Here is a 21,156-nt window from a genome sequence, read left to right on the forward strand (position 1 = left end):
TGGCGTGCCCCCTACGCTCGACCTGTACACGAGGCGTACAGCTGTGACTGGCGATCCTTTGGGCGGCGAGTCGGGTCACTTGATGACCAAGTTGAGCCCCCTCACCGCCGGCGTCCCTCATGTCGTCTCTCACCCCACCATCAACCATTCACCGCTTCTCAACAAGACACCCAGCTAAACATCAACTCTCCTCCTCAACAGACCCAAACATGAACAGCGGTACGTCCACGCGTCTACGCCAAGCCTGCTCGCAAACACTGACAGCGCAGACACCGTCGTCGCGGCCCGCTCTCGACACCCCCTTTCCCGCTGGCTCCCCCGCACCCGACGCCAGTGGGCCAGCTTCAACGCCTTGGAAGACCTCGTACGCCGCACCCACGACCACCTGGTGGTCCGGACGCTCGAGGCAAAGACCGACAAAAGCCCGCTTGCCCAGTGGCGTGTGGGCTTTCAAAAGGTCATCCACCGCCGCGCGTGCGAGCTCCAGCGCCGTGAAGCCGAGCACATCTACCACACCCACCCCCAGGCCATCCTCAACTGGGTGCGCAATGCGGCTGATGAAGAGCGTGCGCGCCGCGAGGATAAGCATATCCGCGCCGACTGGGCCCGCTGGATACCCGAGGGCCTTCGCCTCTTACAGGCGGCGGGGATTGTGGCCCACTTTGACTTTGATTAGAGCGAACGACCCCACCCCGCTCCGCTCCTGTAGATGTGGCTGTGTCCTGCTTGCAGTCATCGATGCATGCAATTGCGGCTTCTCTGACGCGCCTGCTACATACCACCAATTGCTCCGTCGGCGGGCAGGGTGCAAGTGGCACAAACGACTGCCTCGACACTGGTACCCATACATAAACAGGGATAGAGCTCAGTATACGCATGCCGCGCCGAGAACCCACGAAGGTGGGAGGACAACGGCCCGCCCGCCCGGCACGCGCGCGCATGAGTGTGGCAAGTGGTCCGAGCGGTGGGGTGAGTGTGCGAAGCGCGGCGGACACGAGGCAGCAGTGTGCTACCCCAACGCGTGACGCATACACAAGGCCGGCTGTCTTGTCAGACCTCCTTTGGGTGGCGAGTTGAGTCTTTGGGTGGCCAAGTCGACCTCACTGGCAGTGATGGTCGGAGTCGGCAGACACTGTATAAGTACCGCCTCACCTCGCCGCCGTCTTCACTCTTGTTGCCTCTCACCCCACCATCAATCACTCACCTGGTTCAAAGACCACCCTCCACCTCAAACCACATCCACCTCCTGACCCAACGCAAGCCTGACCAGCTGTACGTCCACGCTACGCCTCCTCACATCCACTGACAGCGCAGAGCCTGCACGATGATGCCCCGTCGCTCCGGCCGGCTCCCCGAGCGCCCCCGTGACCAAGCGCAGCGCGACGCCATCCGTACCGACGAAGACCTCGTCACCCTCACCAGCGACTTGCTCAAGTCCGCCACCCGCAACGCGCAGCGTTACAACACCCCCATTGCTCTCTGGCGCGTCGCCTTCGCGACCGACACGCACCGCCACGCCGTCGAGAGCCTCCGCCGTCAGGTGGAGTGCATCCGCCGCTTCAACGGGCTCGTGCACGACTACGCGCGCTGGGACGCCGAGGACGCGCGCTACCAACTCGAAGTCGCGCGCTACGCCGCCCAGCGGGCCCACTGGCGCCGCGAGGCCTATCGCCTCCGCGTCCATGGCCGAAGCGTGCGCGCCGTCACTAAGCCGTGACCGCGGTCTACCGCCACCATGCGATTCCTCCTCTTCTGTAGCTAGAGCCGTCCTGCTTCCAGTCATTGATGCATGAAATGCGCTCTCTAAGGTGCCTGCTGCTGTCATTTGCGTCGTCCCCGCGCATGTAATACTGAGCCGAGCACTGACGGAGCGTGGGGACGGCGGACGGACCGATGGAGGACACGAGCAACATGCGTGGCCGCGACTGTGGCAGGTGGCCCGAGCGTGTCTGCGACGCGTCGCGGGCACGAGGCAGTGTGTATTCCCGAAGCATGCACACACGGTAGACACGAGGCAACGCCGTGCTCCCTCGACGCGACGCGTACACGAGGCATGCAGCGGTGACGGGTACAGCGGTGACTGGCAGTCCTTTGGGTGGCGAGGTTGACTCACCGGCAGTGGGGACGCAGCGTATAAATCCCCCCTCGCCGCCGTCTTCCCTCTTGTCGTCTCTCATCCCACCACCTCCCATTCCCTCTCACTTCTTCACCTCCCACCTTCCCTCCTCTCCCAAACAAGACCCCACCACACACACACAGCAACTCAACTCGTCAACTAGTACGTCACGACTCGACTTGCTCGTCCTTCCTCGCAGACACTGACACCGCAGCCACAATGCCGCGTGCCCACGACGACTGGGACGACAACGCCCCCGCCACCCACAACGGTGGCAACGCGCCTAACCAGCACCACGGTCACCGCACCTCGCGCCAGCAAGGCGGCGACAACGCCTCGCACCAGCACGGCGTCAACCGCACCACCCACCAGAACGGCGTCAACCACCCCTCGCGCAAGCACGGCAACCGCGCCTCGCCCCAGAACGGCATTGACACCTCGCACCACGGCGGCGGCCACCACCGCAACGGCGTTTCGCACCAGACCGGTGGCAACGCCTCGAACCAGCCCCTCAACGGCGACGCCCCCCTCGAGGAGGGCGGTCGTCGTCATCGTCGTGGTTGCCGTCACCGCCGCGTTAGCCGCCGCGACGACGACAATGACAACGACGATGACCGCTACGAGGCCCTCGCTGCTGGTGGTGGCCGCCGTGACTACGACTCCGACCGCCGTACTGGTCGCGACGGTGGCCACGACCGCCGTAACACCCGTTCGCGCAGCCCTGCTCGCCACAACCCCGTCAAGCATGAAGACCGCCATGACCACGACGGTAGCAACGGCCACTTTGGTCCTCAGTACAACAGCCCTGCTCCTCAGTCCAACAACGCTGCTCCTCAGTCCAACAACGCTGCTCCTCAGTCCAACAACGCTGCTCCTCAGTCCAACAACGCTGCTCCTCAGTCCAACAACGCTGCTCCTCAGTCCAACAACCCTGCTCCCAAGACCACCTTCGGCATGGCCTGTTACGACAATGAGCACCGTCATCACATCACCGCAATTTTTCTCGAACGCATGTTTTTCGAGTACTGGAGGAGCAACCCCGTGCGCGCCTCTGAGATCATTGAGGAGGAGCTCCCCGCCAATACCCGTGTGAGCTACGGCCACCTGTGGTACCCTAATGAGGACCCCAACCGCCGTCTCGATGACAATGACTTCTTTCCTTGCATCGGCCGCCGGCAGATCCCAGGCGTCAACGGCTACTACTACGACCACCTTATCGGCCCAACTACTCGCGAGTTCCTTTTCCGCCGATTCCTTCGCGTTAACCCACGCCGCGCTGCAGATCTCCTCAGTGTGATATCGCCAAACCGCACCCCGCTCAACCACCACCAGAGCACGAGCGGACAGCAGCCTGCCGTTGGAGGCAACGTGGCCCGCCCCCTCGCGACCTCGAACATCCAAACCGACCGCTACGAGCCCGAGATCGTTCAGTGCGTGCGTGAGGACGAACGTCGCCGTGCCCTCCAGATCGGAGGCGGCTCTGTTGCCGGTGAGGACAAGATTGGCACCGGGCTCGCCGGCCAGAATGGCCACAACGCGGCGTAGGGCCACGTCCTCACCACCTCCGACGGCGCGGCTGCCCAAGAGCACCGCGAGTGAGGCTTCCTAGCTTCGATTTGTAGAGAACAGTAGAATATGCAGTGTGTTGCTGCATCACCTCAGTTGTGACGTGACTGACACAGCGTCAAGAGCTGACGAGAGGTGACCGGTCCACGACATGTTGCCCGTGCCCCGCGATGCAAGCGCGTTCCCCCAGACCTCCACACAAGTCGTGCAGCGCGTCCACACGCTGTCCTTTGGACGCGCCGTCTTCGACGGCAGCGGATGAGTCACCTGTCTACTTGGTCACAGCGCATGCGCCTTCCTCGTCTTCCTCGTCTTCCTTGTCTTCCCTCCCGCATGTCAACCTGCCCACCGTCAGTCACGCTCTCTACTCACTCTACTCACCCACTCACTCTTCTTCGCCTCTTCCTTCTTCACTCTCCCATCACCAGCTCCCACCGCAGCCTACTCAGCACCCCGACCAGACAGACCCGATCATCGGTATGTGCACGCTCTCGCTTCCTGGACGCCAGCTAACCCCGCAGACACAATGTTGCGACGCGCCGCGGACGATCGCGTGAACAACCCCGCCAGCGGCATTCCCCGCCGCCCCAACAACGACCGCGGTCCCCCACGCGACCACCTTCCCGCCGCCGCCGACTACCGTGGTGGTCTTCCCCCCGCCGTCCCTGGTCGCAACAACGGCCCCAACAACCCTGCTGCCCGCGACCACGGAGCTCGCCACCACGACATTGTCGATCTCGCCGAGGACGAAGACCTCGCTCCCCCCGCTCTCTTTGTTCCTCGCCAACAGGTCGACAACGATGGCGACGACGACGTTCTCCACCCCCCGGGCGTCCTTCGGCGCCGTAGGATCGAGGACGAGAGGCGTGCTGCCCACGATCGCTGGCAGGCCCAGCGGGAGGCGGCTCAGGCGGAGGAAGCCGAGCGTCGTCGTGCCCTTGAGCACAGCAACCGCCTTGATGACCTCACCCATGCCAGGGAAGTGCACCTCCGCGCAACGGAGGACTTTGTGCGCCATCAGGAGGATTCACTTCTGGCGCAGCACGCAGGGGAGCGCCGAGCGGAGGCCGGCCAGCGGCGTGCGGAGGAAAACGAGCGCCGTGCCCGTGCCGACCTCCGTCGTGCGGAAGAGGCCGTCGCGCGTGCCAACCGCGCCCACCGTATCTGAAGACCGACGTCTCGAGCCCTTATGCTGTTGCCATGCATGTGTCCCGCAGCACATCGCTCAAGACCATTCTCGTGTACAATGTGAGTAGGGATTGAGGTGCGCACCACTGACCCTCAGCTACCACTTCACCTTCCCTTTCGTACGGCACGCAAGCCCGCCCCAGAATAATTTTCCATTGATGCATGAGCTGGTAGTCCTGCTGTAGAGTTAATGCACCCCATCTCTGTGTCTGGTCTCTGTCGATGGCATTTGTGGGAGCCGAGTGTTGCGACGTGCCGGCGTATATGGCAGTAGCCGCCGCCCCCACACCACCCCACCCATGCCCAGCCTGCGCACCGGCAGACCGTGGGTGCGCCCTCGTTCGGTCACCAGATGACTCACCTCGACGGAAGGACGCCGCGCATGATTTCTTCCTCGTCTTCCCTCGTCGAGTTTGCCACCCAACCATCACTCACATTCTCAGTCTTCCCTATCCCCATTCTTCTCAACGCTCACCTCACCACTGAGCACCCCTCAACTACCATCGCCTCTCGGCCCGATCATCTTGGCCATCAGTGAGTCCACGCTCGGTCTTCCTCGACAAATGCTTACCGCGCAGCCACCATGTTGCGTCGTGCCGCTGATAACCCCGGCGACAAGCCCCCCAGCGGCATCCTCCGCCGCCCCAGCAACAACGGCGGTGAAGCCGCAGACGACCGTCGTGGCGACCGCCCTGGTATCCGCTTGGCTCTGCCAGAGGACCACCACCGTGGTCGCAGCCGCTCCAACAGCCCTGGCCATCGTGCTCGCCCCCAAGACCAAGGGCCTCGCCGGGTTCCACGCCTTCCTCGCCGCGCTCGTCTTGGTCAGAACGACGAAGGCCCCGACCACAACCGCCTTCCCCATGACGACGACGACCCCGTTTACGTTGGCCATGCTGTCCCCGGCGGCGGCCACCCCCTCGCGCTCCAGGGCGAGCCCGTCGCCTACGATCACCCCAACCACGACGTCGACTGGCTTCCTCCCCTTGTCGCAGCACACCCTGACCGTGTTCTTGCCCCTGCTGCCCAACGCCGTCCTCTCCCCGAGTTGATCGATTTGAGGGCCGCCGATGTCCACCCCGTTCCTCGCCAACACCATGCTGTCGCCCATGCCCCCCGTGCCCAAGCCGACCATGACCGGCTCCGTCTTCGCATGCTTCAGGATCAGAGGCGTGAGGAAGAGGATCACTTGCGTGCCCAGGAAGACGTCAATCGCGAGGAGGAAGCTGTTAGGCGTGCACTCATGCCCATACCCTTCACCCAAGACGAGCGCGACCGACGTCAAGCTGTCGACCTCGGCGTCCAGAGGGACAACCACCGCCGTGCCCAGGAAGACATGCGTCGCGCAAACGAGGATCTGGCGCGTCACCAGGACGACGAAAAGGAGATGAAGCGCGAGGTCCGTCGCAAGACGCAGATCTTCCTTCGTGTTGAAAAGGAGATGGCCCGCGGGGTGGAGGCGGCCCGCCGCGCCGGCCATCTCTGAGGGCCACCGCCATGAGGCTGCCACCTTCCAGCTGCTCTCATTCTGTGCTACATAGTTGAGCCCTGTCATACTGTAAATGCATGAGACCGTTCCCAATGTTCAGGGTATTGATGCAAGGCACTGCAGGTGTCTATTGTGGATGTGTTCCACGACGACTGAGGTTGGTGAAGCTGCTCAAACCCAATGTGGCACAATTCAACAAATGCCTGTAAATGCCAATAACATAATCCCGCGCGGGTAACTATAACACCTCCACTACGCATCACGCTCATTCTCATTGAGGGAACGTCCCGAAGGGTCATGCTTGATGTCCCACGCCTCGACCTCGTCGTTGGGGACCTTGATGAGCTGGTTGCCAACACTACCGTCGTCGTTGAAGAGGACACGACGGCGGATCTGGTACTTGCCGGCCTTGGGGAGAATGTACATCCAGAGGACGTAGTAGAGGTAGCAGACAAGGATGATGCCGAGACCACCGAGCGAGGACGCCGCGTAGAAGAAGTTGAATGCCGAGTCGTTGATGCCGCCCGCAGGAGGGACCCAGGGCATAATGAGGAGGAAGAGCTCGACGCAAATGAAGAAGATGACGACAGGCGTCCAGACCTTGAAGTCGCTGGCCGGGATACCCATCTTTTTGCGGCGGTGGCGGATGATGAGAAGGCCGATGGTCATCAGGAGCAGGAACAGAGACTGGGGGTAGTTCTGAAGAGCGGTGATGAACTGGAACGCGTCACCAGCCGGGGGTGCGACGGTGAACAGGACTGCTGTAAACCACAAGATGAGGACGGGAGCAATCGGCGTGCCGAAGGGCTTGGTCGAAACCCAGATCTTGGGGTAGGGGAGGAGACCTTGACGGCCAATCTCGCGGACCTGGCGCGAAAATCCGATCATACTCGCCAGCATGTTTGAGAACGCCGACAGGACCGGGAAAATGGTCAATCCCTTGGCAACCTTTGCACCCCAGAGGCGCTCCCAGAAGAGTGTGGCCGTGATTTGCGTCGAGGCGAGGATCTCGGCTTTGCTAAGGACAGCGAAAAACGCCACATTGACGAGCATGTAGAGTGTGGCGATGAGGAACATGGTGATGGCCGAACTCAACTTGAGCGTGCGTACTGGATTCTTGATCTCATTGTTCAAGTTGAATGCGTTGGCGTAACCCCAATAGGAGTAGACGATGTTGACAAGCGACGAGGAGAGGGAGTACGCGTCGTTGCCCGTGCCCTCGAACGCGTTGCGGAAGTTTGCGTGCGGGTCGGGGACCTTTTCCGGGAAAGCACCTCCAAGAACCGCCCAGCCAGTAATTCCAATGAAAAGGAGCGTAGCGACCTTGAGCACGCCGAAAACGTTGACCAGTGTCAAGGAGAGGCGTGTGTTGGCAATGATCAAGAGCGCGACGAGGGTGTTGGCCGCGATGGCGATTCCCTTGATTTCCCAGTCTGTGGGCTCACGCGATGCGAAACGGAACACCCAAGATGCAAGCACGAACGAATTTCCAGCCCCGAAGGCGAACACGCAAGTGTAGAAGCCGAACGCGAGCGGCCTGGAAGAGGTGAGCAGGAGATCATAGACGAAAGTGGCGACTCACCAGAAGAAACGCGGGCGGGGATAGGCTTGCTCGAGGTACACGACATCGGCTCCGGACCGGCCCGGGAAATATGACGCAAGCTCGAGGTATACAGAGAGACCGCTCATGCTGATAACGTAGCCAATGACCCAGAAGAACAAGGCGAGGCCGACACTGCCGGTGCCCTTGAGGATGTTGGCGGCTGGAGGTGGCGTCAGTTTTGGTGGAGTGGAGGTGGAGGTCTGTGCCTGAGTAGCCACACTCGTCACTCACGTGTTGAAAAAATACCTGTACCAACAACACGACTGAGACTCAGGAAGACGGAGCCCCAGAAGCCTGTGGTATACCTCAAGAGGTTGGTAGACTCGACGGGGACACCATCGGCGGCGTTCTGGTACGTCACGCCGCCATTTTCGCCCTTCTCGCCGACGTACGCCACGCCGTCCTGGACAATATACTCGGGCTTGCTGTGGTCGTAGTTGACGTGGGCGACGTTCTCGGACGACGAGCCCGACTTTTGTGATTCCGCTGCCATTGTCGGGGAGGGTGATGAGGGCTGGATGCGGCTGATCACTCGATGCTTCCCAATCCTATATACTTCGCAGACTCTGTCGTGCACCGGCTCTGCTACCGAAAACTATCGTCATGCCTTTGTCGTCGGCCTCTAACATGTGTTAATCATCTTGCGCCATATCTTAGTACGCGAAGATGGCGTGAGCGGGTGGGCTGATTGCGACATGCTGGACCTTTTGAGCAACCAGACGACTCGGAATTCGGTCGCCCGCACTGGGTTTCGGTTCCTCTTGGCTTTCGGATTCGGTCCAAGAAGGGTTGGTGACTAGCAAGAGGAAAGAAGTCGGGATGGGTGCCTTCGTCGTGGCGCCAAGAGGTGACCGATTTCCTCGCGTCCCTCGTAACTCGCCGGTGATTACGTCCACTGGCCCTTACACGTACACCCTGTCTTCACCAGTCCTGCACCACTATGGACCCAGAGTCATGCAGCTTTGAGCAAGCTCAATTTGATACTGGGAAGACGTGATGGCCGGCGGCTTGGCTACCAGGGCCGAAAATCAGGGACCCGCCTCAGGAAATCAAAGTTGATATCTACTACCTCCGTAGCTACACCCGCCGTGTTGGCAGACCGCCGCCCATGGCATGGGCGCAGTGCATCGCGAGCAGAGACATGGTGGCGCGGGCAAAGGCCACTCCTTTGCAGTAGGGTCACCGGTTCTCCGAGATCCATTCGGACCCTTGGCATCACGTCTTCGCTGCTCATCACCATCGTTTGGCCATGACTGACCGCTTGTCCCGAGTCGTCCCGGAGCTAAGCAAGAAATATTTTGCATACAGGCCACCCAGTCTCCATCTGCCCCATTCTACATCTGCTCCAGTCTTCATCAGCCCAACCGAAGACCGAGGTGCCACGGACATTCGCGGTTTGCACAAGTAAGGGAGGAACGAGGCACATTGACACGCGTCTGTTCCTCATGCCTGCGTCAGACGTATTGACTCATGCTATACATAGTACATGGTAGCGCACACCGTGCATATCTATGCTGGTTCCCCCTCACGGTCCCCAAGGCGACCCTGGACGCAAGGGAGCTCTATCCGCGACCATGGACTTCGGATTTCGTGAGCAACACTTCAAGTTCTCAGACAACTTCGCCAAAGGCCATCATCATAGATCAGCTTCGCCAACAACAACAACTGCCGAACAATAATGCTCACTCAAACGTGCTCCGTTGGCACTATCACGCCTCGAGGAATGAGAATCAGCTGACTCCTCTCACCTGCAACAACGACTCCCAGGCTGAGGATTGCTCATCATCTTCGGTTAGAGTGGGCACACATTGCCCTTGACCTCTTGACCGTCTGACGATCGTGACGGTGAGCAACTCGCTCGATCTGCTCCACATTGCGTGGAGCAAAGTTCCCCCAGAGATCGCGGTCATCGAAGAGCCAACCACCGACATCTCTCGGAAACCGATTCAGAACTTTCTGAGTCCGATAAACAACTATCGACTTACGGCTGAGCTCGCCATGAGCCTCGACAAGCCGATAATGCTATACGCGTCAGCTAACACGCCCAAGACGAACCCCAGCGCTGGGGAGAAGCGCAAGCGCAAGGAGGCGGGCGAGGAGCCGGACGAGCGGCTATATGTGCGGCAGTGGGAGGGTCTCGTGAGTTCTTTGAGGTGCCTGCAACCACTGACAGTTAAGGGCAATGAGGTCCAAGACCAGATCTACGACCGTTTGGAGGACCCTGCCAACGCCCACCTCAAGACTGCGAGCGGACGAGAGGCCAATGAGTGGATGCTGGAGCAGGAGTTCGAGATCGATGGTATGCTCTTTACCATCGCCGCTTGTCCCGACTTTCTCGGCTTCAAGTGCCAGTCGGCAAAGTGGAAGAAGGCGATGGAGGAGGAGACGAATGCCTTCCGCCCATGGGCGAAAGTGAGTACAGCACAGCTACGTGCATGCTGACGGTGTCAAGGTTGTGGAGCTCGGGAAGGCGAAGCGGCTGGGGGCGTCGTCCTCGTCCGCGGGACCATCGCAGGGGCCGTCCTCGTCGTCGGCTCCCTCCACGACTGCGGGTCCCAGTGAGCGCCCGCCTCCTGCGAATCAGGTGAGCGAGTACCCTCGTATCTCGCTCGCCATCGTTGGCACTCGAAACCCAGCTGCGGCACTCCCGCCATCCGTCATGGAGCGCCGCTCCGTCGGGTACATCGAGGAGGCAACCGCCATCACCATCGTCAACGGCCGCGACTTGCTCACCTTGGGAAGCTCCTCCATGGTTCGCCTCGAGGCGGCGAAGATCGCCGGAATTTGGTTTGACGCACGCCACATCAAGCTGATCCACGGCATCCTCTCAAGTTGAGGAGGACCCCAGCTTCCGAGACTGGCCCCAAGACCGGCTTCGAACTGGCCAGTCTCGTTACTGTGCCGGTGAAGCCCGACCTGTACGACGCGCTTCTGGGCGACCTCCGTGACCGGGAGATTCCCGAGATCGCGGCCGACCAGTCCCCACGTCTTCCGGCGTGGGAGGACCACTGGGCGACGTTCTCCCTCGATCGGCTCCCCCTCCTCTCCATGGCAGGCCCCCTTCGTCATGAGGAGTACGAGGCCTTTGGCCAGTTCTCCGGCGATGCCAAGGCCGCCCTCGTCGAGGAGGTTAAGCTCTGCCTGGAGGAAGACAAGGCTGCCATCCTCGCCACCGGCTGCGAGTGGGGCGGCGAATGCACATACGGCTGTGACAAAGACCTGCGGCCTGAAGCCGGCTTCCGGGACCCCTACGCGTCTCGCCGAAATGAGGTCCGCATGCTCTGTGTCATGCACTGGCAGGTTGCCTGGGCCGCGTTCCACCTCTGCCACTTCCCAGAGGCGGACTTTCGCCTATACGACGGCGTGATCATCCAGATCGCGTCCTACACAAAGCCCTGCGAGGGGTTGGCGTGCTCCAACACGGACCCGCCCTTTTACCGGGCCCGACCGTCGGCGTCGTGTGGAGAGTAAGTTGACGAATCCCATCCAGGCTGACACTTTTAAAGTCTTGCGCTAAGCCTCTGCACCCCGTGCGAGTATATGGCAATTCGAAAGCTCGCCGGGCAGAAGAAGGCCATGGAGAGTGCCGCCAAGGCCAAGGGCGTCGAGGTGAAGAACCTTCCAAGGAGAAGGGAAACGTCGACTGCCAGGGGTTCACAGCGTAAATGGTCTCGTTCTGGTGGCAGTCAATCTTCAATGCTGACTACCTCAAAGCCACCTGCTCAACGGCAAGGCCCAGCTGTGCAACCCACAAGGCGGCCCAACCTGCAAGCCCTGCGCCAACCGATACCCCGACCTGCTCAGCACAAAGGGTATCTTCGACGCCTACATTGGCGTCACGGCCAAGTTCCAACACAAGGAACTGGCAGTCAGGGCGGCCGCTGTTGCCGCCTCGTCGGACCCCACGAAGGACAATGGTCAAGATGTGCAGGACAAGTTCATAGCACTGGGCGGCGAGTTTGCGCCACCAGCTGTCATCGCGTTGAACGTGATGGCAGACTGCATCAACTTCGAGGGCCGGGGAAGGTACCTCACCCGTGCGATCGCCCGTCTGCGCACTCAGCGCACACTGAACTGGCTCTTTGAACTGGAGGCAGTACCTGACCCGTTGGAAGCCTACTGACTCCGAAAGGAGGCCACCGGCAATGATGACGAAAGGCGAATGGATGAACGCCGATGAACGTCGATCTTCGTTGCCGACCAGTTGTTTGTAAAACAGAATGCGCTTGAATGCGCTTGAATGAGCGACGAAACCAGAATGCACTTGAATGAGCGACGTTGCAGAACCAGCTGGAGTGCATGCCAAGCTGCTGGATGCTCGAATCGAGGCAGCCGCCGAGACCGCGGCGGTTAGCAACCCCCACGCGCTCGGCAAGGCGCGGCCCCAAGCCGGCCCAGTCCGACCATGTCGGTTAATTCGATTCGGTCCACTCGGTCTCGACTCCGCCACGTCGGGTGCCTCAGCTCGAGCCGCCCGTCGTCGTTCGTCGGGGACTGCAAGCAAAGGCAAGCGTGCACCATGCTGGCACATCTCCCATCTCCACATCACCGCAGCAATGGACCACGAGGCCGACGAGGACAGCTCCGCCAGGCAGACGGGGTACGAGCTCTCCGCGCTCTCCAAGGCTGCGCGCCGCCCGTCGCGCGCGAGCGCGGGGCACGAGCGGCCGTCGTTCGGGCTGCAGCTGAGCAAGTTTGCGCCCGAGGACGAGGCGGTCACGGTCGACGACGAGCCAGTCCCAGAGTACTACGGCGCCACCAAGGCCCAGGCCGTGCGCTTTGACGCGCTCCCCGCCGTCGAGGGGAGCTTGTTCAAAACCGATGCGCGCCCCGGGCCCTCGATCCCGCCGACGCCGACGGAACGTGCGTTCGACCACGGGGGGATCCTCGAAGGCGGCGAGGGCGACGCCGAGGCTGTCGACGCGGCGCTGCGCGCCTCCCCGCCGCGCGACACAGGCGCCGAGGACGCTGCCGAAGCCTCCGCCGAGCCGCTGCCCCCCGTCGACGGTGGGCGCGAGGCCTGGCTCTTCCTCGCTGCCGGCACGTTGGTCGAGGTCATGGTCTGGGGCCTGCCCTTCTCCTCGGGCGTGCTGCTCGAGTACTGGTCCAACACGCTGTTCAAGGACCGCCCCGGTGTCGAGGGAACGCTCGCGCTCGCAGCGACGCTGCCGACGGCCATCCTCTACTTTCTCGGCGCGCCGCTCGGGCCGTGAGTCGCCAGCCTAGGCCTGGACTGCGGCTTCTCGCCGACCAAATTACTGACACGCGCAGCCTCTTCGCTGCGCTACCTTGGTATGAGAAATACTTCCAGCTAGGAGGTCTCGTCATCGCTACCTGCGGCATAGTCGCGTCTGCGTTTGCGACCGAGGTGAGGCAGTGGGCTGGACTATGGCGCTGACCCCCTCAGCCATGGCACCTCGTCCTGACCATCGGCATCATGTTCACCTTCTCTGGCCGTAAGTCGCCCCCATCGACCACCGCTGACCCCCCACAGTCACATACTACCCCTGCGCGACGATCATCTTCGAGTGGTGGCACAAGCGCGTCGGCATGGCCTCGGGGATCATGTACGCTGGCACCGGGCTCGGCGGGACCATGTACCCTTTCCTCGTGACGGCGCTGCTCAAGCGGGCGGGGTACAAGTGGACGATGATTGCGCTGGCGTGCATCTTCTTCGCGCTCAACGCCGCCGCGCTGCCGTTCATCAAGCGGCGTATCCCGCTCCCGCCGCGCCCGAAGCTCCGCCTGCGCCGGGGCGAGCGCGAGCGACACCCGCCCGGGCCGAGGAGGCGCGTGTTCGACCTCGCGTGGCTGCGCACCGCGGCGCCGTGGACCGCGTTCGGGACCGTGTTTCTCGGCTCGCTGGCCAACTTTATCCCTGCGGTCTGGCTGCCCGTGTTTGCGGCCACGGTGGGGATCACGACGCCGAGCGGCACGGGCCTGATTGCGATCCTGAACGCCGTCACTGTCGTCGGGCAGACCATGGGCGGCTGGCTGTCCGACCGCGTGCCCGTCCGCGTAATCATGTTTGCGCAGAGCTTGTTCGCGTGCCTCGCATGCCTGCTGCTCTGGGGCAGGTTCGGGACGCACGCGGCCGGCCTGACGGCGTTCACGATCGTGTGGAGCTTGTCGGCGGGCAGCATGGCCGGACTGTGGGCGAGCCTGATCCGCGTGTTTGCGCGCGGCGACCCCGCCGTCCCGCCGCTGGGCTTCAGCGTGTTCATGACGCTGCGAGGGATTGGGAATTTGGCGTCGGGTGAGTACACGGGCCGGACAGAAGGCAGGGCCTCGCTGATGACCAGGCCCTATTGCCACGGCTCTGCTCAAGATGCACCGGTTCGGCGGCGCGGGCGGCGCATACGGGCACACCGACTATGTGAGTTGCAGGCGGCGTTGGGAGTCCACGGCGAGGCTGACGGCCCAGGGTGCGCTTGTTATCTACACGGGCACCATGATGGCGGCTGGTGGGTGTGTGATTGCCTTCTTCCCGTCGAAGTAGGCCGTGGGGGGGAAGAACAAAGCGGAGTAGAGACGACAGTAGTCGGTCTAGACGTTGGCGTAATCTTGACAAGGACAATGGGACACGAACGATGATGATAACAATGCACTGCTTTGCCTTAGCCTGTGCGCGGCGTACCTGTGCCGGCCGCGTCTGTGCACCGTCGCCACGCACTCCCCACTCCCATCACGCTAATGTCACAGTGTCCGTGCATCTCATGTCACCAAAAAGAAGAGAAAGGGAGAAGAACAGATGGCGAGGCGATGGTGAAGCACCGTCACCCGCGTGATAAACCCCGCTGCTCGCCTCTACACCGGCTCGGGCGTGGTCGTCGTCTGCGGGTATGCTGGTCCCTGGCCGTCGAGAGTGATGGCCCACTGCTGGGTGGGATTTGCGCCGTGCGTGAGCGTCGCAGTCACGGTTGCCGAGGGAAGCTTCTCGGGATTGTCGCTGTAGTTTGATGGGGCCTGCGCAAGGATCGAGAACGGAGGCGACGTCGCGTAGACGTTGCCGTGCGTCATGTTGGTGAATGCGATCACGAAGTCGTCGCCGACTGGCACGCTCCCGTCGAGATCGATCTCAATCTCGCCCCCGAGGTTCTTGTACGTCCCCGGGAGCGACTGCATGGGGTACTGCGTCGCGAGCTTGATGTAGCCCGGCATGAGCTTCTTGTTCCAGTTGTGCAGCTGGATGTCGAAGACGGGGATGCCGGTCCCGCCGGCGACGCGCCATGCGAGCAGGTTTTTCTGGCCCACGACCCACGGCTGTGTCTTGGATGGCGACAGCACGGGCCAGTAGATTGTCGACCAGCCGACGGCTTGTGCGAGCGTGAGCGGGAGGAGGGTTACGAGCGCTACGAGCAGCGCAAGGGGTGTTGGGATCATGGTGGCGGTGATGGGGGTGGTGGATGGGTGCGCGCGACGTGTCGAGCAGGCAAGGAAGGTGGGTCGGGGCGAGGGCGAGGGCGAGATGCACGCCAGGTGCGTCGGTCGTCGTCGCGTGTGTCGGGGGGTTATAGGGGTGGGGTAGATGTGATGGGCAGCTGTGCGCGTGCGATGCAAGCTATGCAGCGGGGTCTAGGTTGTTGCAGTGGTCGTGTGTGTGTGGAGAGAGAGTGTCGTCGTGCAGCGTTGTGAGAGCGAGACAAGCAACAGCACTGCCCGTCGTTGTGCAAAGTGTCGCGCCCACAACGGACGACGGGGAAGAGGGACTGAAGGGAATTCAGGGACAGCCACGTGAGAAGTGGCGACAGCACAACCGCACAGGCCTAATTACTAACCGTTTTGTAATGTCCAGGCCTAATTGGATCCAGGAAACGCGCAGGTGTATTACCTCTTGGCAGGCGATTAAGGCGTCAGGATAACCAAAGAATTGGGGCCTAGAGCAAGACGCGTCAGGGGCCACAAGAGCCAAACAACGCGCGCGGCGGGCAACTAGAATGCGCAGTAGTAGTCTGTCTGTCTCGAGCAAGCCGACAGAAGCGCGAAGCAGAGAACAAGCATAGCACGGCCGTCAGCCATAGCCTCAGCCAGTGCACTCTGTGCATCTGTGCGCCTGCGACGCCGCGACCGTGCGCGCAGCCACCATCGTTGCTTCTTCCTTCCCCCAACCGTAGACGCAGGTTCGGCGGCCACAGGGCAGTCATCGACGCCACAAAGCCTATCTCGCTCTCGGCGCAGACCCCAAATCAGCACCGCTGATAGGTGCCAGTGCAGTGGAACCAGGAGTTGCAAGTCGACGCGTGCCAGGAGCAGCATTGACGAAAACGCCAGTGGCGTTGTTTGGTTCGGTTGGCGCCTCGGCCTCCTGGGTGGGATCGCGCGCGCGCTCTGAGAAAATGCACACCTGCACACCTGAGATGATTGCACTGCTGTGGCCTGGAAGCGCGAGGGACTCGGCGTGTGGCGTGTCTGCGCACGGAGGCGGCGGCGGAGCCGGAGGAGGCTCCCTCGGATGGCGTCAGGTCGGTCGGGCGACTCGCACAACGCAACGCGCGAGCGCGCTGACCGACCCACCGCTGCCGCTGCCGACACGAGATAAACCTGCGGCCAACTGTTTTCAGTGCCTCCGCTTCCTTGTCTCCCACTCACTTCCACTCTATCGCTCTCAACTAACAGACACTACACACTCGCTCGCACCCTTCAACACCTTCGCCATGCTCTTCAACGCCGCCTACCTCCTCCTCGCTGCCGCCGCCGCGCGCGCCATCCAGATCACGGCGCCCACCAACACGTCCAACTGGTCGACTGGCGTCCCCCAGACGATCCAGTGGACTGTGAGTGGCGCCGCTCCTCCTTGACACCTTGACACCATGCTGACCCCACGCCCAGTCCGTCTCCACCGACCCCTCCACCTTCTCCATCCAGATCCAGGTGCCCTCGTCGTCGTCGCTTCAGACCGAGTCGGTCGCCACCAACGTCCAGACCTCGGCCGGCTCGTACTCGTACACCCCCGCCGCGTCCTACGTCGGCTCGCAGTACCGCATCAACTTTGTCAACTCCCAGACCAACGCCATCCTCGCCCAGTCCGACTACTTTACCATTGCGCAGGGCTCGGCCGTCGCCTCGTCGTCGGCTTCGGCGTCGGCTTCGGTTTCCGCTTCGGTCTCGGCCTCGTCGGCCCTCGTCCCCTCCGGCTCGGTGCTCCCCTCGGGCGAGGCCTCGGCCTCGGGCCCGGCTATCCCCAACGCTTCCGCCTCGTCCAAGCCCAACGGTGCCGGTGCTCTCGTCCCCTCGCTTGCCCTCGTCGGCGGCTCCCTCATTGCCCTCCTCGCCTAAGCGCGGCGTGTGGTATCCTAGGACATTGTTAAACTGCCTTTAGCTTGGCTCCCCCTTTACCCCTACTACGGACAATGTTAGTGTACATGCACTCGTTTCTTAGACTGGCAGTCGAGGCTTGGGACGAGGTGTGTGCAGTGGAGCGTGTGTGTGGTGGGCGGGACGCAGCGTGGGACAACCTTGCCTTGTGCGCACCGCCTGGCCGTTGACATGACTACTGGTGACTCACGCGTCTGACAACAGCCGCGAGTGGTGGTAGTTTTGTTTGTGAGGCGGTGCCGTAACACTGTGACATCAGGGGGAGGGAGGGTGCTGCTGCGGCTGTCGCTCGGACCTCGACGGCAAAAGGTACAACATGACGGCGGGCACGGACAGTCTTGTGTACTTCTGGACTTCTAGCCTGTTTCAAGTCGTGCAGAATGACGGAGGGCGCAAGGCCGGCCGGGCCAGGCAAGGCAAGGCAGGTGGGCCGGGCGCTGCAGCCAACGGTCTCGGCCCGGGGGCGCAGTGCAGCGACTAGGCTTGAGAAGCTTGTGAACAAGTGGCAGGCAGCTGTGAGCTGCGGGTGTCAACGCGACCGAGCAGCAGCGCATTATCGCCTATCAAGGACAATGCCCTATCAACGACACTGTGCTCGAGCCTTCTCCAAGCTACATCAGTTTCATGGCTCGCCCAGTCTCAGCCGACACGGTTCCCTCTTGGCCACAGCCGTGCTTCCTCTTGGCCACGCGACCCGAAAGAGCTTTGCGCGGTGCAGAGACGGCCGAGCCGGCATGCGCCGGCACTGCCGTGCGCCCAGCACTGGCCAATACGGTCCAGGATATAGCAGGCCCAGGCGTCCAGCGACGCACTTGGGCCCTGTCAACAGCCAGCCAGTGTATGGCCGACTGCATTTCCCTATCGCCGTCGTATACCGGACCGCGGACCGCGGCCCATTGGCCGAGAGGAGGGCTAGGCGCGCGTCATGGCCACTAGGCGCGACGGCTTTCGCTTCCTAGGCGCGCCGGATGCCCGCTCCGTGCTTGTCGGGCGTGGCCGAGAGAGATAAGCCGCTTGTTACCGTCGCGCCCTCGAGCAGCGACACGGTTACTAGAGATGCACAGTGGGGCAGGCAGCACGGTTCAGTCACTCCCGCATAACGGCGTCGTCTCTCGTCTGGCCTGCATCTCACACCGTAACATCTCTCTCTGTCTACCACAACCACAACAATGCCAGAACCACAGCAGATCCCCCTCGAGACGTTCGACACGACCCTCAAGTCCAAGTACACTGGTGCGTCGTCGTCGCCCCGCTCGACAACTGACATTCCCAGAGGTCTCGACGTCGGCGATCGGCGGGCAGGTCCTCGCGTGCAGCGACGACTTTTTCGCCTCGCGCGACAACCTCATCAAGCCTGGCGTGAGTGTGCAGCTGTAGCACCGCTGACCCGCCTAGCCCTCGGCGTCGATGAAGGGCCAGTTTGGGCCCAATGGCGCGCTGTACGATGGGTGGGAGAGCAGGCGGCACAACGAGGCGAGCGACTGGTGAGTGGACGAGAAGAGGGCCGCTCGTTCGCGGCGCTCGCTGACGCGCCGCAGGATCATCATCAAGCTCGGCCCCGCCGAGTCCCACCTCGACTACGTCGACATCGACACGAGCCACTTTAGCGGCAACGAAGCGCCCCAGTCTGCCGTGCTCGGCGTCCACGGCGCCGACGTCCCCCTCACCCCCGACGACAGCCGCTGGGAGGAGCTCTTGCCGGTGGTCACGCTCGGCCCCAACTCGCGCCACATCTTCGAGCTCAACGCCAAGGCCAAGGAGGGACTTTGGAGCGGCGTCCTGGTCCGCATGATCCCCGACGGCGGCATGGTGAGTGCAGGAAGACTCCAGCTGTGCTACAGGCCTCGCTGACGCTCGGCAAGGCTCGCTTCCGCGCGTATGGCCGCCCCGCCCCGCCGACGCTGTACACGGCCCTGCCTGACCCCGACACGGCGCCCGTCAACCTCCTCTCGCCCCTGATCGGCGGCCACATTGTCGGCTGCTCGGACGCCAATTTCTCGCCCCCGGGCAACCTCCTCCTCGAGGGGCGCGGACACGACATGAGCGACGGGTGGGAGACGCGCCGCAGCCAGGAGGGCCGGGGCAAGTACGCTGCTGGGCAGCCTCTGGCGGGCAAGGAGCGCAAGGAGTGGGTTGTCGGCAAGCTCGGCGCCGCCGGCGTGATCCGTTATGTCGAGGTCGACTCGGCGTTCCACGTCGGCAACTACCCCGTCGCGGTGCAGGTCGAGGGTACGCTCTCGGACGCCGAGGTGCCCCCCGAGGACGCCGAGTGGACGGTGATTGTCGCCAAGAAGCCCCTCGGCCCCCACCGCCAGCTGTGGCTCGCGACCGAGCGCAACGTGCCCGAGTCGCAGGTGTTCAGTCACGTCCGCGCCAGCATCTACCCCGACGGCGGGCTCAAGCGCTTCCGCGTGTTCGGCTTCCCGATCGCCAAGGGCGCCAAGCTGCAGGAGCCCGCAAAGATCACCATCACGGCCATGCCGCTCACGTACGAGGCGTTTGCGCCGTACGGCCAGGTGATCCAGGCGTGGGACAAGGACACGAGCGCGCCAAAGGGCATCCAGGTCAACATTGCCAACCAGGGCACGGCGTTCAAGTTCAACCGCCTCGCCAAGGTCGAAGAGACGTACCCCGACGGCATCCTCAAGCGCGGCGGTGTCGCGCTGGCGTGCATGCGTGCCGGGCCGCAGTTTGACGTGCGCAACGGCGCCACCATCCCAGTCGTCAAGCTCGAGCGCCACGCGGCGACAACGCAGGCGTTCATCCCGATGGGCACTGGCCAGCCTGCCGGCCAGGAGCGCCACAAGCATGGTGGCGCGTACGTCGTCCTCGCTGCGCACAACGGCGAGAACGACGAGCCGGATCTCTCCACGCTGCGCGCGTTCCTCGCCACGGGCGCCCAGGGCGTCAGCTACAACGCTGGCGTGTGGCACCACCCCATGCTGACGGTCAACGAGTGGATGGACTATGCGTGCGTGGACGCGCAGTCGGGCGACGACGGGCTCAAGATTGACTGCGAGACGCTCGAGAACGACTGGTTCAACGTGTACATCCCGCCGTATGAGCCCCCCACCGTCCCCGACGAGCCTGTGGCGCCGGCACCAAGCGTCGCGTCCAAATTCGCGTCGTTCCTCGCGCGCGGCGACGGCCTGATCCACCCCGAGCCAATCACGCACGAGGCGTTTGCGCCGTTCGGCGAGCTCGTCCGCGCGTACCCCAACAAGGCGGATGCGCCAGCAGGCGTCCTGCACGGCGGCAACCCGGCTCTCAACATCGCCAAGATCTCGTGGCTGTCCAACCTGTCCGAGAGCTACCCCGCCGACGCGAACGCCACCACGTCCATCGGCGTGTACCGCGCCACGCCCAAGGAGGGCTGCGACAGGGGCAAGGTGTTCGACGTGCGCCACATGGAGCGGCACCCGTACACGTCGCAGGCGTTCATCCCGATGGGCAAGGCCGAGTGGCCGGGCAAGAGCGAGCCCATGCTCCCGCCCAAGGGAACGTTCCTCGTGCTCGTCGCCGAGGGCGGCGCAGACGACCGCCCCGACCCGGCCACGCTCAAGGCTTTCACGATGGAGTCGGGCACCGCGCTCAACTACAAGGCCGGCACGTGGCACCACCCGGTTATTATCCTCGACGGGACGCTCGACCTCGCGTGCATCGAGACGCAGATCGCCACGGGGGTGAAGGGCAGCGATCCGCGAGACTGCGAGCTGCTTGTGTATGACGGCGAGCCGTTTGCAAAGGTCGCCGTGCCGGAGTAACGCGAGCGAGCGAAGCGAGTGGCGAGCGGCGTTATGACTCGGCCCACTCTGAATCGGATCTCTCATCTTGTATCAGACCAGACCCATAGGAAGGATGTACAAACATGCTGCATGC

The 21,156-nt window shown here is 62.8% G+C and overlaps 11 protein-coding genes across 11 annotated transcripts; 9 read left to right on the forward strand and 2 right to left on the reverse strand.

Moving 5' to 3' along the window:
* Positions 1 to 209: 209 nt before the first annotated feature.
* LOC62_01G001500 (uncharacterized protein) lies at positions 210 to 676 on the forward strand (the record flags this gene model as incomplete). The annotated part of the gene is made up of 2 exons (XM_062767995.1): positions 210 to 219; positions 270 to 676. 2 exons carry the CDS (start codon positions 210 to 212, stop codon positions 674 to 676), a joined length of 417 nt encoding a protein of 138 aa, XP_062623979.1.
* Positions 677 to 1,324: 648 nt separating this feature from the next.
* Positions 1,325 to 1,717, forward strand: LOC62_01G001501 (uncharacterized protein; the record flags this gene model as incomplete). Its single annotated transcript, XM_062767996.1, has 1 exon — positions 1,325 to 1,717. The coding sequence occupies one exon, from the start codon at positions 1,325 to 1,327 to the stop codon at positions 1,715 to 1,717; it is 393 nt and encodes a 130-aa protein (XP_062623980.1).
* A 618-nt stretch (positions 1,718 to 2,335) lies between these two features.
* Positions 2,336 to 3,661, forward strand: LOC62_01G001502 (uncharacterized protein; the record flags this gene model as incomplete). The annotated part of the gene is made up of 1 exon (XM_062767997.1): positions 2,336 to 3,661. The coding sequence occupies one exon, from the start codon at positions 2,336 to 2,338 to the stop codon at positions 3,659 to 3,661; it is 1,326 nt and encodes a 441-aa protein (XP_062623981.1).
* Positions 3,662 to 4,208: 547 nt separating this feature from the next.
* On the forward strand, positions 4,209 to 4,850 carry LOC62_01G001503 (uncharacterized protein; the record flags this gene model as incomplete). Its single annotated transcript, XM_062767998.1, has 1 exon — positions 4,209 to 4,850. One exon carries the CDS (start codon positions 4,209 to 4,211, stop codon positions 4,848 to 4,850), a length of 642 nt encoding a protein of 213 aa, XP_062623982.1.
* Positions 4,851 to 5,453: 603 nt separating this feature from the next.
* On the forward strand, positions 5,454 to 6,356 carry LOC62_01G001504 (uncharacterized protein; the record flags this gene model as incomplete). Its single annotated transcript, XM_062767999.1, has 1 exon — positions 5,454 to 6,356. One exon carries the CDS (start codon positions 5,454 to 5,456, stop codon positions 6,354 to 6,356), a length of 903 nt encoding a protein of 300 aa, XP_062623983.1.
* A 255-nt stretch (positions 6,357 to 6,611) lies between these two features.
* Positions 6,612 to 8,455, reverse strand: MUP1_7 (High-affinity methionine permease; the record flags this gene model as incomplete). The annotated part of the gene is made up of 3 exons (XM_062768000.1): positions 6,612 to 7,896; positions 7,942 to 8,122; positions 8,194 to 8,455. The coding sequence occupies 3 exons, from the start codon at positions 8,453 to 8,455 to the stop codon at positions 6,612 to 6,614; spliced, it is 1,728 nt and encodes a 575-aa protein (XP_062623984.1).
* Positions 8,456 to 9,960: 1,505 nt separating this feature from the next.
* LOC62_01G001506 (uncharacterized protein) lies at positions 9,961 to 12,085 on the forward strand (the record flags this gene model as incomplete). The annotated part of the gene is given in 5 exon segments (XM_062768001.1): positions 9,961 to 10,101; positions 10,141 to 10,374; positions 10,478 to 10,793; positions 10,811 to 11,429; positions 11,677 to 12,085. 5 exon segments carry the CDS (start codon positions 9,961 to 9,963, stop codon positions 12,083 to 12,085), a joined length of 1,719 nt encoding a protein of 572 aa, XP_062623985.1.
* Positions 12,086 to 12,518: 433 nt separating this feature from the next.
* On the forward strand, positions 12,519 to 14,488 carry asaE_17 (MFS transporter asaE; the record flags this gene model as incomplete). Its single annotated transcript, XM_062768002.1, has 6 exons — positions 12,519 to 13,171; positions 13,234 to 13,330; positions 13,370 to 13,418; positions 13,457 to 14,218; positions 14,265 to 14,338; positions 14,387 to 14,488. 6 exons carry the CDS (start codon positions 12,519 to 12,521, stop codon positions 14,459 to 14,461), a joined length of 1,710 nt encoding a protein of 569 aa, XP_062623986.1. The 3' UTR covers positions 14,462 to 14,488.
* A 281-nt stretch (positions 14,489 to 14,769) lies between these two features.
* LOC62_01G001508 (uncharacterized protein) lies at positions 14,770 to 15,345 on the reverse strand (the record flags this gene model as incomplete). Its single annotated transcript, XM_062768003.1, has 1 exon — positions 14,770 to 15,345. One exon carries the CDS (start codon positions 15,343 to 15,345, stop codon positions 14,770 to 14,772), a length of 576 nt encoding a protein of 191 aa, XP_062623987.1.
* Positions 15,346 to 16,526: 1,181 nt separating this feature from the next.
* On the forward strand, positions 16,527 to 17,342 carry AFUA_3G00880 (UPF0619 GPI-anchored membrane protein). The gene is made up of 2 exons (XM_062768004.1): positions 16,527 to 16,736; positions 16,792 to 17,342. Exons 1-2 carry the CDS (start codon positions 16,617 to 16,619, stop codon positions 17,236 to 17,238), a joined length of 567 nt encoding a protein of 188 aa, XP_062623988.1. The 5' UTR covers positions 16,527 to 16,616; the 3' UTR covers positions 17,239 to 17,342.
* Positions 17,343 to 18,398: 1,056 nt separating this feature from the next.
* SPAC1F7.09c (putative allantoicase) lies at positions 18,399 to 21,041 on the forward strand (the record flags this gene model as incomplete). The annotated part of the gene is made up of 5 exons (XM_062768005.1): positions 18,399 to 18,510; positions 18,551 to 18,636; positions 18,673 to 18,761; positions 18,816 to 19,086; positions 19,119 to 21,041. Exons 1-5 carry the CDS (start codon positions 18,447 to 18,449, stop codon positions 21,039 to 21,041), a joined length of 2,433 nt encoding a protein of 810 aa, XP_062623989.1. The 5' UTR covers positions 18,399 to 18,446.
* Positions 21,042 to 21,156: the final 115 nt, after the last annotated feature.

The sequence above is a fragment of the Vanrija pseudolonga genome, chromosome 1 (assembly GCF_020906515.1).
Source record: "Vanrija pseudolonga chromosome 1, complete sequence".
In the NCBI taxonomy this organism is placed as follows: domain Eukaryota; kingdom Fungi; phylum Basidiomycota; class Tremellomycetes; order Trichosporonales; family Trichosporonaceae; genus Vanrija; species Vanrija pseudolonga.